The 15,567-nt window shown below is 46.6% G+C and overlaps 1 protein-coding gene across 1 annotated transcript in view; it reads left to right on the top strand.

Moving 5' to 3' along the window:
* The window catches only part of LOC147056283 (endogenous retrovirus group FC1 Env polyprotein), a 49,582-nt gene extending 34,778 nt beyond the window's left edge, over positions 1-14,804 (top strand). The window contains exon 3 of the mRNA XM_085912344.1: positions 6,140-14,804. Coding sequence (XP_085768470.1) covers positions 12,053-13,537 — 1,485 coding nt within the window. The 5' untranslated portion in view covers positions 6,140-12,052 and the 3' untranslated portion in view covers positions 13,538-14,804. The remainder of the gene's footprint in view (positions 1-6,139) is intronic.
* The last annotated feature ends 763 nt before the right edge of the window (positions 14,805-15,567 follow it).

Here is a 15,567-nt window from a genome sequence, read left to right as displayed (position 1 = left end):
ACGGTATATACATTTTATTGTTACTACTGTCCACTTTTGTGCCGTTTGTCCGGCAGCGGTTTGCTTCGTGTGCGCGCCATTTGATTGACAGCTCCGGCGCGCTCATAATCTACCTAGTATGTTGCTGTGATCGTGTGCGTCTTTGACACAAAGTGAGTGTGATGTTTTGCTGACATCAAACAAATAAATCTGTAGGTTCCCAAGAACACGGTTTTAATACATCCTGCAAAATAACATGCTTTTTCTCTCGAATATATTGTTATAATCTTTTGTTTCAGATGTACTGTAATTATTTTCTGTAGAAAAAAATTAATTTGGTGTTCAAATAGTCTTTTTTTAAACTTCTTCTTCACCTTCACCTTCATCTTCTTCCGCTTATCCGGGGTCGGGTCGCGGGGGCAGCAGCTTTAGGAGGGACTCCCAGACCTCCCTCTCCCCAGCCACTTCCTCCAGCTCATCCCGGGGGATCCCAAGGCGTTCCCAGGCCAGCCGAGAGACGTAGTCTCTCCAGCGCGTCCTGGGTCGTCCCCGGGGTCTCCTACCGGTGGGACATGCCCGGAACACCTCCCCAGGGAGGCGTCCAGGAGGCATCCTGATGAGATGCCCGAGCCACCTCATCTGGCTCCTCTCAACGTGGAGGAGCAGCGGCTCTACTCCGAGTCTCTCCCGGATGACCGAGCTTCTCACCCTATCTCTAAGGGAGAGCCCGGACACCCTGCGGAGGAAACTCATTTCGGCCGCTTGTATCCTGGATCTCGTTCTTTCGGTCACGACCCATAGCTCGTGACCATAGGTGAGGGTAGGAGCGTAGATCGACCGGTAAATCGAGAGCTTTGCCTTTTGGCTCAGCTCTCTTCACCACGACGGACCGGTACAGAGTCCGCATTACTGCCGACGCTGCACCGATCCGCCTGTCGATCTCGCGCTCCATCCTGCCCTCACTCGTGAACAAGACCCCAAGATACTTGAACTCCTCCACTTGGGGCAGGATCTCATCCCCGATCCGGAGAGGGCATTCCACCCTTTTCTGACCGAGGACCATGGACTCGGATTTGGAGGTGCTGACCCTCATATCGACCTCTTCACACTCGGCTGCAAACCGCTCCAGTGAGAGTTGGAGATCACGGACTGAAGAAGCCAACAGCACCACGTCATCTGCAAAAAGCAGAGACGCGATGCTGAGGTCCCCAAACCGGACCCCCTCAACGCTTCGGCTACGCCTAGAAATTCTGTCCATAAAAATTATGAACAGAATCGGTGACAAAGGGCAGCCTTGGCGGAGTCCCACCCTCACTGGGAACGAATCCGACTTACTGCCGGAAATGCGGACCGAACTCTGGCATCGGTGATACAGGGACCGAACCGCCCTTATCAGTTGGCTCGGCACCCCGTACTCCCGAAGCACCCCCCAGAGAACCTCCCGAGGGACACGGTCGAACGCCTTCTCCAAGTCCACAAAACACATGTGGACTGGTTGGGCGAACTCTCATGCACCCTCGAGGATCCTGCCAAGGGTGTAGAGCTGGTCCACTGTTCCACGGCCAGGACAAAAGCCACACTGCTCCTCCTGAATCCGAGGTTCGACCTCCCGACGGATCCTCCTCTCCAGCACCCCTGAATAGACCTTACCAGGGAGGCTGAGGAGTGTGATTCCCCTGTAATTGGAACACACCCTCTGGTCCCCCTTCTTAAAGAGGGGAACCACCACCCCAGTCTGCCAATCCAGAGGCACCGTCCCCGATGTCCACGCAATTCTGTAGAGGCGAGTCAGCCATGACAGCCCCACAACATCCAGAGCCTTTAAGAACTCCGGGCGGAACTCATCCACCCCCGGGGCCTTGCCACCGAGGAGTTTTTTGACTACCTCAGTGACTTCGACCTCCGAGATTGGAGAGTCCGCCTCAGAGTCCCCAGGCCCTGCTTCCACAATGGAAGGCGTGTCGGTGGAATTGAGGAGGTCTTCGAAGTATTCCCCCCACCGACTCACGACATCCCGAGTCGAGGTCAGCAGCACACCATCTCCACTGTAAACAGTGTTGACCGTGCACTGCTTCCCCCTCCTGAGACGCCGGATGGTGGACCAGAATTTCCTCGAAGCCGTCCGGAAGTCATTCTCCATGGCCTCGCCAAACTCCTCCCACGCCCGAGTTTTTGCCTCAGCAACCGCCGAAGCCGCGTTCCGCTTGGCCATCCGGTACCTGTCAGCTGCCTCCGGAGTCCCGCAGGCCAAAAAAGCCCTATAGGACTCCTTCTTCAGCTTGACGGCATCCCTTATCGCCGGTGTCCACCACCGGGTTCGGGGATTGCCGCCACGACAGGCACCAACAACCTTACGGCCACAGCTCCGGTCGGCTGCCTCAACAATGGAGGCGCGGAACAAGGTCCACTCGGACTCAATGTCCCCCGCCTCCCTCAGGACGTGGAGAAAGCTCTGCCGGAGGTGGGAGTTGAAGCTCTTCCTGACAGGGGATTCTGACAGACGTTCCCAGCAGACCCTCACAGAGCGTTTGGGCCTGCCAGGTCGGACCGGCATCTTCCCCCACCATCGGAGCCAACCCACCACCAGGTGGTGATCAGTTGACAGCTCCGCCCCTCTCTTCACCCGAGTGTCCAAAACATGCGGCCGCAAATCCGATGACACGACTACAAGGTCGATCAACGAACTGCGGCCTAGGGTGTCCTGGTGCCAAGTGCACACATGGACACCCTTATGCTTGAACATGGTGTTCATTATAGAAAATTCGTGTCGAGCACAGAATTCCAATAATAGAACACCGCTCGGGTTCAGATCGGGGGGGCCGTTCCTCCCAATCACGCCCTTCCAGGTCTCACTGTCATTGCCCACGTGAGCATTGAAGTCACCCAGTAGAACGATGGAGTCCCCAGAAGGAGCGCTCTCCAGCACTTCCTCCAGGGACTTTAAGAAGGGTGGGTACTCTGAGCTGCCGTTCGGTGCATAGACACAGACAACAGTCAGGACCCGTCCCCCCACCCGAAGGCGGAGGGAGGCTACCCTCTCGCTCACCGGGGTGAACCCCAATGTGCAGGCGCCCAGCGGGGGGGGGCAATAAGTATGCCAACACCTGCTCGACGCCTCTCACCGTGGGCAACTCCAGAGTGGAAGAGAGTCCAGCCCCTCTCGAGAGGACTTGTACCAGAGCCCAAACTATGTGTGGAGGCAAGGCCGACTATATCTAGTCGGAACCTTTCTGCCTCACACACCAGCTCGGGCTCCTATAGGTGGTGAGCCCATTGGAAGGGGGACCCACGTCTTCTTTTCGGGCTATGCCCGACCGGACCCCATGAGCGAAGGCCCGGCCACCAGGCGCTCGCCTTCGAGCCCCACCTCCAGGCCTGCCTCCAGAGAGGGGCCCCGGTGACCCGCGTCCGGGCGAGGGAAAACGACGTCCATTTATTGTAATCATCATCAGGGGTCTTCTGAGCCGTGCTTTGTCTGGCCCCTCACCTAGGACCCTTCTGCCATGGGTGACCCTACCAGGGGCATGAAGCCCCAGACAACATGGCTCCTAGGATCATAGGGGCACGCAAACCCCTCCACCACGATAAGGTGACGACTCACGGAGGTTTTTTTTTTAAACTTGAGTCTTGAAAAAGGGTGGGTCGTCCTATAATCGGCCCGTCTTATATTCGGGCCAATACGGTAAATATGTCTCGCACGCACTCACGCACGCACACACACACACACACACACACACACACACACACACACACACACACACACACACACACACACACACGCACACACACACACGTATAATATTTATATTTACATTATTTATACATTATTTTCTGTACGTCATTTATACCATGTATTAATATAGCATTTACATGTTTGAAACTATTATTTAATGTCCTAATGATAACATATGCACTTGGATGGTTAAATATACACTTATTGATACACAAACTATGTATGTATATTAAAAGAAAGGGTGACACTACTTCCTGGATTTTCACATATCGCGGGTGGTCTTAGAACCAATTATCGGCGATAAACGAGGGATTACTCTACATTATGAATAATGACGGACTGTCCTTGATGGACAGTTGTCGAGGCGTTGAAGGATGAAGGACGGACCAGCAAAATTTGGTGAATTGCTCACCTCTGCAAAAAAAGAAGCAAAGCTACTCACCGGTTACTCAATGCTTGAGTATTTTTTGCCAGTGAATACTTGATTAGTTGAACTCAAGTAACTCTTGGTAGGACTACTTTTGACTTTGACTTGAGTCCTATTCTTCATGACAATACTTTTACTTGAGAACAATTTTCAGCGAATCTATCCTACAATAATAGGTGCCCAGTCACTTGTGTTTTACATTACAGGTCACTGAAACACTTTTTCCACTGCACAAATGTCTGTTTTAACCATCTTTCAAATGATACATTGCTTTCTATGATTTCAATACAGCTTCATGCAAACAAATTGGATTACAAACAAGAAGCATTGAACCTGGACCGACTGTGTGAAAGCAATTTTGTTGTTTCTTCTGTGAATAAATTAAGATAATACAACTCATTAGGGGACAAAAACAAGGAAATTACTATCAACAGCAATTAGCTTAATTCCATCAAGTGTGTCGAACATGGTAACAAATAATTGTACCTCACCACCTGCTAAAATGACAGTGATTGTGATAAGGAAAAGTCTCCCCCAAAAGTCCCAATGATCATCGTCACACACACATCTGGGTGTGGTGAAATTTGTCGTCCGCATTTATCCCATTCCCATGTGATTTTGAACCATCCCCTGAGGGAGAGGGGAGCAGTGAGCAGCAGCAGTGCCGCGCTCAGGAATCATTTGGTGATCTAACCCCCCAATTCCAACCCTTAATGCTGAGCGCCAAGCAGGGAGGCAATGGGTTCCATTTTATAGTCTTTGGTATGACCCGGTTTGAACCCACAACCTTCCAGTCTCAGGGGAGACACTCTACGACTGGGCCACTGAGCTGATCAAAGATGGATCATGCCAAAGTCATAGGTACATGTCCATATGGTTGCTATAATGCTACTGAAGATTAATAGTCTGACATTACTGTCTCCCTTCATGGCTGCCCATCACCCCGAGAATAATTTTCCCATTCATTCAAGATGTAATCATAGTTGTCTTAGATTGTCCGCATTTAATATTTCATGGGCTAATTCACCGTGCTCTTTTAGAATAACAATTGCACCAAATTGCCCCATTGGCTAAAAAAAAAATAATCCAATGTAATATCGACATTATTGCACTTCAAATGGCACGTCCTCAAAGGTTTGGTATATAAAACAGTTTATTTGTAATTATAGTTTATAGGACTGAAAGTTAACACTAAAGTTAGCCACCACATGTACAGGTCAGTCTCTCGTACTATTGGAAACTTTACACACATACCATATTGGCCCGAATATAAGACGATGTTTTTTGCATTGAAATAAGACTGTAAAAGTGAGGGTCGTCTTACATTCTGGGTCTAGACATTATACCCATTCACTTGTGCGCAGCGGTAAGTTAAAGGTTGCTGGTATCGACTGAGTATGCTGTGATCGTGTGCATCTTTGACACAAAGTGAATATATACATTTCATTGTCACTACTGTCCACTGTTGTGCCGTTTGTCTGATCGCGGTTTGCTTCGTGTGCACACCGTTTGATTTACAGCTCCGGCGCCCTCCTTTAAGTTTGCCTCACATCGTACGAGTAGCCGTTACGCAGGGGCACAGCGACTAACGGTCGCCAGCAAATGTATTTTGTTGTCTCCATCGATGACTTATGTTTGGTATGTTGCTGAGAGTATTTCATTGATGGTTATTTAGTATAGTGGAGGGCTGCTCGGTGGCGCACTGGTTAGCACGTCCACTTAACAGTTATTAGGGTGCCGGTTCAATTCCACCTCCGACCCTCCCTGTGTGGAGTTTGCATGTTCTCCCCAAGCCCGCGTGGGTTTCCTCCGGGCACTGCGGTTTCCTCCCAAAAACATGCTTGATAGGCCGACTGAGCACTCCAAATTCCCCCTAGGTGTGAGTGCGAGTGCGGATGGTTGTTCGTCTCTGTGTGCCCTGCGATTGGCTGGCTACCGGTTCAGTGTGTCCCCCGCCTACTGTCCGATGATGGGCTTTTTGTCTCTTCCTGATGACACAGCAGCATCTTTGTGAAGAGTGGACATCAGTATCACATTCCGTGATTATTTTGGACAATATGAAACAACAGTGGTGGTATCTGTGAAAACAATTTTGGAGGAAAGTGGAGCCCTGCCCTTCACCAGCAACATTTCAGCGGGCAGCTCAGGTTTATTTTTTCTTACTGTACCCACCATGGTGAGTTTCCTCCTGAGAAGTTCTTGTCCAAGGTCATAGCTGGTAAAAAAATTGTCGCAAGTGATGTTGTGACCCTGCAGTCCAGTAGTCAAATCACGTTTTTCTTGTTTTTTTTCAGGGATGCCGCTTGCAGATTTGCCTGTGTAAATCTGTAGGTTCCACACATAGCTTGTTTTAGCATCACAGGCTGCCCAGATTTTTATGCCATATTTGCCTGGCTTGCTGGGCGTGTTGCCAGAATGGGCATTTTCCTCGGAAAGGGAGAAAACGTTCATCCACTGTCACCTCTGGCCCTGGGTTGAACATCAGTGGAAGGAGTTGCACCCATCTCTCCCAAACATCCCTGATGGGAGCAAGCTTGTCAGATTTTGCTCTGGCGTCTCGATTGTCAAATCTGAGGACTCTTGAGATCACATGAAAGGTCTGAAGAGATATTCTTGCCCGGAAAATATTTCTGCCCGTTGATATATCCCAGAGACTCTCAGTTGCCTCATTGCTGGATCTGTAAACTCCAGCAAGGAGGAGAACACCAATTTAGGCATCCAGGAACGTCTCATCAATGTCTTTCCACGTGTTGCCATAGACTTTTTTTTCCCCTCAAGGATTGTCATAGCAATTATGACTTTTTTTAGTGACAATGGCAAAAAAAAAAGATCAAAGCACGTCTTGATGTCACTTACTCTTGTCACAGCAAACCTCGTGACCCCTGGGGTCATTTTGATGATGTTTGCAGCAGCTGTCCTTCCATGCACATCAGGAGGAACTGTGCTCCAAAGTATGTTGCCACGTTTGGATTGGAATGATTCATCGGGAGCAGCTTCAGCACCAGTGACCTCCTCTTCAGACTGATCAGTTGTGTCTGTTTCTTCCAATTGGTACTCCACATCATCTTCGCCCTCAGAGGCCTGCTCATCTCCATCGCTAAAATCCTGTGTGTCTCCCTCATTTGCAGCAAAAATGTGATCCAAAGCTTAGTTGTACTAAGTTCATTTTGTTTCCCTTGTCAATCCTTTTTTTTGGTACTTTTATCACAAAAATTTTAATTTTAGGTTCTATTGCCTGACATGTTTCGGCATGTACTTCCGCCTTCATCAGAGTGAAGTGATCCAAAGCTTCATTCACTCACTCCGGTTTCCTCCCACACCCCAAAAACATGCTTGGTAGGCCGATTGAGCACTCTAAATTGCCCCTAGCTGTGAGTGCGAGTGCGGATGGTTGTTTGTCTCTGTGTGCCCTGCGATTGGCTGGCAACTGTTAGGGTTGAATAGATTAGGTTGATCATATTATGTTGGAATGTAATCAGTAATAATTAACCTAAGCTTGTCCTGTCTTAACAAAGTGCTAAGATCCTTTGCACTGATTGACCAATTGTAGAAGACGCAATCAAAGTTGTTCTGTCTACTCAACATCGTAAAACATCCCCCGCTATGATGTGATCAGAGGCCAGGTGTTTCACCCCCACCTTGGCCACCACACATGTAAATTGTCACCCCCACCCTTCTTCTCTCAATAAATACTGTCTTGCATGAATGCAACGGCAGACTTTGTTCGGACACTGCTGTGTCTACAGCAACGAACAAATTCTCCACTTGCAGAATTTGTTCGGACATTGTTGTATCTACAATGACGAACAAATTCTCCACGTGCAAGTGTTCAAAGGGCATACTGTCTCCTGTGTGGTTCTTGCTCAATAAGTTAGAGTCGGAACATCTCTAACATTTTGGTGCCGTGACCCGGATCCAACATACCCACTGCTGATCGACGGAGGACGACGTGCTGCATTGTCGACAAGCCAGCGTCCATTAGGAGGACCTGGTAAAGAAAAGACCTGGCAAGTAAATTCTTCGCTGGGCCAGCATCTAAGGTCTGCCTTCGTCGAACAACAGTGGATTGACGGAATCCGGCAGTGCAACGAACCAGGGGACAAGTAAGTTAAAGCCCTAAAAATTGTGTGATTGTGTTGTTGTGAAAGGGGTTGAAAGAGAAAAATAAATAAATAAATAAATAAATTTAAAGGTGCACAAGATATACGGCTTTGCTTTGTCCGAGCTATGAGATACGGCTTTGGTTTGTCCGAGCTATGAGATACGGCTTTGGTTTGTCCGAGCTATGAGATACGGCTTTGGTTTGTCCGAGCTATGAGATACGGCTCTGGTTTGTTCGAGCTATGAGATACGGCTCTGGTTTGTCCGAGCTATGAGATACGGCTTTGGTTTGTCCGAGCTATGAGATACGGCTTTGGTTTGTCCGAGCTATGAAGTTTACGGCTTTGGTTTGTCCGAGCTATGAGATACGGCTTTGGTTTGTCCGAGCTATGAGATACGGCTTTGGTTTGTCCGAGCTATGAAGTTTACGGTTTGGTTTATCCGAGCTATGAGATACGGCTTTGGTTTGTCCGAGCTAAGAAACAGCTGGGGTTCTCGCCCCAGGGGAAGGAACAGGCTAAGAAAAAAAAAACAGAGCTTCTTTTTCTTAATTGAAGAAGGGCATAGATTCTTTTTTTGGTCTGTTTTTCCGAGCTGTTTGCATGAAAGTTGTGTGATTGAGAGTGTGAATGGTAGTATAAAAAAAAAAACAAAAACAAAAAAAAAACAGGACTAGCAAAAACCAACGGTAATACACAGGCTAGTAATTTTGTTGAAGGGTACATTTAATCCTACATTGAGGCCTTGCAAGACTCCTGTTTTTCCGGTCCAAAAGGACCTTTTGTCAGGAGGGATCATTAGGAAGTGCTCAGATTCTCCTTGCAACACCCCTATTTTTCCAGTCCGAAAGGCCAATAAAATTGATTGGCGAATGATACAAGATTTACGAGCAGTGAATGAGGCAATACAAACAAGAGCACCTAATGTGCCTGACCCGCACACACTTCTGAACACTTTGAAACCAAACCAGAAGTTTTTCACAGTGATTGATCTTTTTGATCTTAGCAATGCATTTTTCTCAGTGCCAATCCACCCAGACTCACAGTTTTGGTTTGCGTTTACCTTTAAAGGACAAAGTTATACGTACACCAGATTGCCACAGGGATTTGCTGATAGTCCAACTATTTTCACTCAAGCTATCATGGCGTGTTTGGCTGATTTTCAAATTTCAAACAAAAGCCAACTTCTAGTTTATGTAGATGATCTCTTGATAGCCTCGGAAACTGAAGCTGCTTGCAAGGAAGACTCCTTAGCTTTGTTAAACTATCTATGTAAAACAGGGAATAAAGTAAGCAAAAATAAACTACAATGGGTCAAACAGGAAGTGAACTATTTAGGTCACACGTTGTCAGCTGCTGGAAGACAGATACAAAAAAACAGAAAACAAAACATTGCAGATGCACCAAAACCTGAGACAAAAAAACAAATGATGTCATTTTTGGGGCTCTGCAATTACTGCAGAGCATGGATCCCACATTATGCAGAAAAGACGCAACCACTGCTGAATATTGTGCATGGAGTCCCCATGGCAATGACAGAAAAAATAATATGGACACCAGTAGCGGAAGATGCTTTTGTAGTACTGAAACAGGCTTTGATGGAAACTACAACCCTTATCTTACCAGACTACAATAAAACGTTTGTGCAAACGGTAGACTGCAGGAATGGTTTTATGACCTCAGTGTTGCTGCAGAGTCATGGCAGTAAACTAAGACCAATTGCATTTTATTCAAAAAGATTGGATCCAGTGGCTCAATCGTTACCAGACTGTGTCCAAGCAGTATGCGCAGCAGCGCTTGCAGTGACACTATCCGCAGATGTGGTCCTTTTCCACAAAATGGACTTGCTGGTTCCACATGCTGTAGATGTGTTGCTACTGCAAAGCAAAATGAACTTTTTGTCACCCGCCAGACACCTATCTTACACTGCTACACTTCTGTCACAACCGCATATTGTGATAAAAAGGTGGACAGTCCTAAATCCAGCAACATTGATCCCGTTGCCAGGGGATGGAACCCCACATAATTGTCTAGATGCTACAGAACATCTACAGCTACCCAGACAAGATTTAAGTGACACTCCACTTGATAAAGGGGAAAGGTGGTTTGTGGATGGATCATGTTCAAAGGATCCGAAAGGGAACAATCAAAGTGGTTATGCAATTGTGAAGTTGCCAAACCAGATTATTGAAGCAGAGAAGCTTCCATACAATCGGTCAGCGCAGGCTGCTGAGCTGATTGCACTGACAAGAGCTTGTCAATTAGCAAGAGATAAGGAAGTCACTGTATACACAGACAGTCAGTATGCATTTTCTACTCTGTTCTATTTTGCAAAACAATGGGAGCGCAGGGGGATGACCACATCAACCGGTAAGCCGGTTACCCATGCCTCCTTGTTAAAAGACTTGTTGCAGGCCATCGGTTTACCTGCTAAACTTGCTGTGTGTAAATGTGCCGCTCACACCACAGGCACAGATGAAGTCTCAAATGGAAACAGATTTGCAGACAAAATCGCTAAAGAAGCAGCAGCAGGGAAACATGGCCATGAAGTTTTTTTAATAGATTCAGAGGACACGCAACTCATAGATAAAACTATACTGACAGACATGCAGGGCAATGCTCCAATGGTGGAAAAACGAATGTGGAAGACAAAAGGTGCAGTTGTGGATACAGATAATATCCACCGCATCAATGACAAACCTGTTTTACCAAAATCACTTTTTAAGGCAGCAGCAATTGCGACACATGGGCCTTGCCATGTGTCGACAGGAGGGATGAGGTCCATCATACATCAACAATTCACTACCTTTGGTTTAGATGCTTACTTAAAAATTTTTTGTAAAGCATGTCCTGTTTGTGTGAAACATAATCCACAAGGAAACATGAGACCTAAGAGAGGCTCCTTTCCAAAACCGTCTTACCCATTCCAAATCATGCACATGGATTTTATTGAACTCACACAAAGTGGACCTCACAAATACTGCCTAGTGATGATTGATGCACTTTCCAAATGGGTTGAAATAGTTCCATCTAAACGAGCAGATGCCCTAACAGTGGCAAAAGCCATTTGCAAAACCGTCATTCCGGCTCATGGCATCCCGCAGATCATTTACAGTGACAATGGTCCACACTTTGTGAACCAAGTTGTACAAAACATGGCTGTACACCTTGGGATAACGTTAAAAAACCACTGTGCTTGGCACCCATCCAGTGCAGGCCTGGTTGAACGAGCAAACGCTACTATCAAAAGCAGGTTGAAAAAATGCATGGAATCAACAGGCAGAGCCTGGCCAGAGTGCCTAGACTTGGTGAAACTCTATATGAGAATCACCCCCAATTCAGAAGGGCTGACGCCTTTTGAAATTATACATGGGAGACCATATAGACTACCTGTGTTCCCTGTAGATTTGCAAAAAGCAGATGAAGAACAGACCTTGGCAGATTACATGATCAGAACGCTCAAAATGAAAGATGTGTTAAATGCAAATTTACTGCCGCCTGGTCTTCTTTCCCCACAGTTTGACAACCTCATCAAGCCAGGAGACTGGGTCTACATCAAGGTCATCAAAAGAAAGAACTGGGCCAGCCCGCGGTGGGAGGGACAATTCCAAGTCTTGCTGACTACCCCCACTGCAGTAAAGATTGCTGAACGGCCCAGCTGGATTCACCTCAGCCACTGCAAGTTGCAGAGAGTGCTGGACCCCTCATTCGGAGTGGTGGGGAAGGCCGACTTCAAAGGGGTTTCATCGTTTAGGGTGGAACGTCTCAACGTTGGTGAAGAATTCAGCGATCCCCACTCCGCTAGGCGAGGAGATGTCCCGGTGTCTCTGTCATCCTAGTAGCAACGGAATTCCATATGCCAGGTGGATTCTATGCTGCGCTGTGGTTGGAGTGTGCTATGGTTTGTGGGCTCATCTGAATGGACCAATGGACAGTGTCATTCGTGGAAGAAGATGGTCACATGATGAGAATTTCGAGGACTGGTTATGGGACCCCAGAAACCCATACGAAACCAACGCTTGGTACCGATATGTGAAGTTCAGTGTGAGAGCTCACACACAGGAGGGATGCTATGTGTGTTCCAAACTCCCTCCTTCCTCCACGCAAGTTCACTTGGAGGCGAGAGCAATGAATGTCACTGAAGCAAAATGTATGGCATCCATGGGAGGAATTGGATATCAACACCGTGCTGTCACAGTCAGTGATGCCGACCCTTTCCGCCCTGGACTTGCAGACGGTACCTGTGATCAGCTTTTCTGGACAAATCTCAATGTGACTGTTAAAGGACGAACATTGCCACAAGTGGCCTACACAAAGAGACCAGCTGGAGTGAACTACACATGTTACATCCAAGGAAACGAGACCCACAAATGCATCAACGACGACTGCTCTCCAGGAGGAAACTGGATGGGAGCTTTGGACATCACCGCTGAGTGTCAGGATAAGAGAGCCATTTCAAGTGGTGATGGATCTCCCACCGATATGGCAGCACCATCAAACGGGACCTACTTTATACAGAATGGCTGGTGGCTTTGTGGTCATAAGGTTTATCCGATGCTGCCCGCCAACTGGACAGGAGTGTGTGCTCCAGTGTGGGTGACAGACCACACCTACAGGATACAACATCATCAGCTGACAACAGCACACAACTCTTCTGGACGTCGACGCAGGGCTGTTGCAACCTTTGACCCTCATGACCCTGTCTGGGGTGCGAACGTGCCAGACGACCATAAAATATGGTCCGGCGGAGACAAAGTTGTTCATGCGCTTTTTCCTTGGATCGGAGTTGGAAAACAAGGACTCTACATCGAGACACTGAACTATCGTTTCCAATCGTTTGTGAATCTCTCGCTGCAGGTCAATGATGGTCAAAACAGGGAGATTCAGGCTATCAGGCTAATGGTCTTACAAAACAGGATGGTTCTGGACTTGATGACTGCAGCGCAAGGTGGCGTGTGCCACATTATTGGGACCTCCTGTTGCACATACATACCAGGAGAAAATGACACGCACATCAACGACGCCATGAACTCACTGAAGAACTTACAGCAGGCCATGTCAAAAGACAAAGTCGCACATCAATGGGATTTCTTTTCGTGGCTATTCTCTGGCAACTGGTGGCAATTGCTGTTGAAATTTGGGACTCCTGTGCTTTTTGTGCTCGTGATGATGTGCTTATTTACAACCTGTGTTATCCCGTGTTTGAAGTCTGCTGTATCAAGATTTTTATCTCCTACCATAGCACAAGTGCAAATACAACATATCAGACATGTCAAATGTGATGACTATGACGACTGAACAATCACAAGCAGTTTTTGTCTTGACTGTTGTTATTGATAACATTATGGTCGCCTAAGGCAGAGGGACCGTGTGAGACTTTTCCTGCATTATAACACCTTGCCGCAGGTTTTTCACTCACACACTAAAATTGATCTACGTAGATTGCGTAGATGATGTTTAGCCGAGCATGTTTTACAGAAACTTAATGATTTGGCCATCGAAAATGCTTCGCAAGTGATGGGTGCAATGATACGCTGTTTCTGTGTTTTTGTTGTTTTGTTTTTTTTCTTGTTTGTTTTTCCTGACAACATCATATGATAAACAGGAGGGATATGTTAGGGTTGAATAGATTAGGTTGATCATATTATGTTGGAATGTAATCAGTAATAATTAACCTAAGCTTGTCCTGTCTTAACAAAGTGCTAAGATCCTTTGCACTGATTGACCAATTGTAGAAGATGCAATCAAAGTTGTTCTGTCTACTCAACATCGTAAAACATCCCCCGCTATGATGTGATCAGAGGCCAGGTGTTTCACCCCCACCTTGGCCACCACACATGTAAATTGTCACCCCCACCCTTCTTCTCTCAATAAATACTGTCTTGCATGAATGCAACGGCAGACTTTGTTCGGACACTGCTGTGTCTACAGCAACGAACAAATTCTCCACTTGCAGAATTTGTTCGGACATTGTTGTATCTACAATGACGAACAAATTCTCCACGTGCAAGTGTTCAAAGGGCATACTGTCTCCTGTGTGGTTCTTGCTCAATAAGTTAGAGTCGGAACATCTCTAACAGCAACCGGTTCAGGGTGTCCCCGCCTGCTGCCCAATGACGGCTGGGATAGGCTCCAGCACGCCCGCGACCCCCGTGGGGACTAAGCGGTTCAGAAGATGGATGGATGGATATTTAATCTCATCAGATCTGTTCTCTTATCGTTTTTGTCGTGTCCGACGTTTATATTGTCTCTGTTTATCTGTCTGTCTATCTGTCTGTCTGTCTGTGCAGGCGTCCGTGTCTGTCTGTCTTTCTGTCAGTCAGTCTGTCTGTCTGTCTCTTCTGCAATTACTATTTAGATGTAAGAAGTGTAGGTTTATGGACTACATTATGTCCAATTTATATAGAAATGAGGGGAACATTGCTGCTATAAAAAAAGTACCTCCACCATAAACGAAAGACCCACAGTATTTGGTTTTTCAGGGAGCTAAGAGGTTTACTATTTAAAGATTGTATTTTATTTGCATATGAAATAGTTATTTTTTTGTTCTTGCATTTTGGTGGATGGCGGAGTACAATAACGAAAAATATAACATTAGCTCCACAAATTGCCTCATTAACACGCTGCATTGCCATCTTGGTGCAAGCTACATGGTGGAAGTGTTGGGGTTGTGCTAAGCTGCAGGGCCAGATTGTAGAGATGCATAAAGAGTCTCATGCTGGCTAGAAGCTGATCCATAAAACTTAAATGTCTGTGAAGTTTCTGCATATTCCTGACTTTTTCTCTGTGTTTGGATGAATATGATGTGTTGCAGTTATCAAGTTTGACGCAGAATCACTATGATTAAACTAAGGAGACACTAAGTCCTGGCAAACCTACTTTATCGAGTTAAAGTAGTGGTGACTAGGGTCTTCATACTAGATACGACGATGTTGGTGTGCATAGATAAGTTTTTTTTATGAGCCCTATGTGAAAAGGTCTGTGCAAAACACGGTTTTGGGCGAGAGGGCGTATATATTTTCGACTGATTAGTCAGTCACGCAGTCACTCACAGGGCATATCTTAACAATTCCCAATCAGTTTCTTTCCAATGATCAATGTGAAATCTCCATATAAACAACTATTGTCACAGTTGAGCAGAAACCATGGCACATTTTACTCAACATTATCCAGTCATTCATTATTTGTACTAGTTATCTTCACTAGGGGTGTGGGTATCCATGTTGGTGCCAAATATGACAAATATAGCCATTTAATATTGGATTCAACATAATGTGAGATATGCTTGTATGAACCAGTGGAGCAACATGTTATCTATATAACCTTTT

Source organism: Syngnathus leptorhynchus, chromosome 5, assembly GCF_054491065.1.
Source record: "Syngnathus leptorhynchus isolate UIUO chromosome 5, UIUO_Slep, whole genome shotgun sequence".
Taxonomy (NCBI): Eukaryota; Metazoa; Chordata; class Actinopteri; order Syngnathiformes; family Syngnathidae; genus Syngnathus; species Syngnathus leptorhynchus.
Note: the sequence above shows the minus strand (reverse complement) of the source record. Positions and strands in the feature narration are given on the sequence as shown.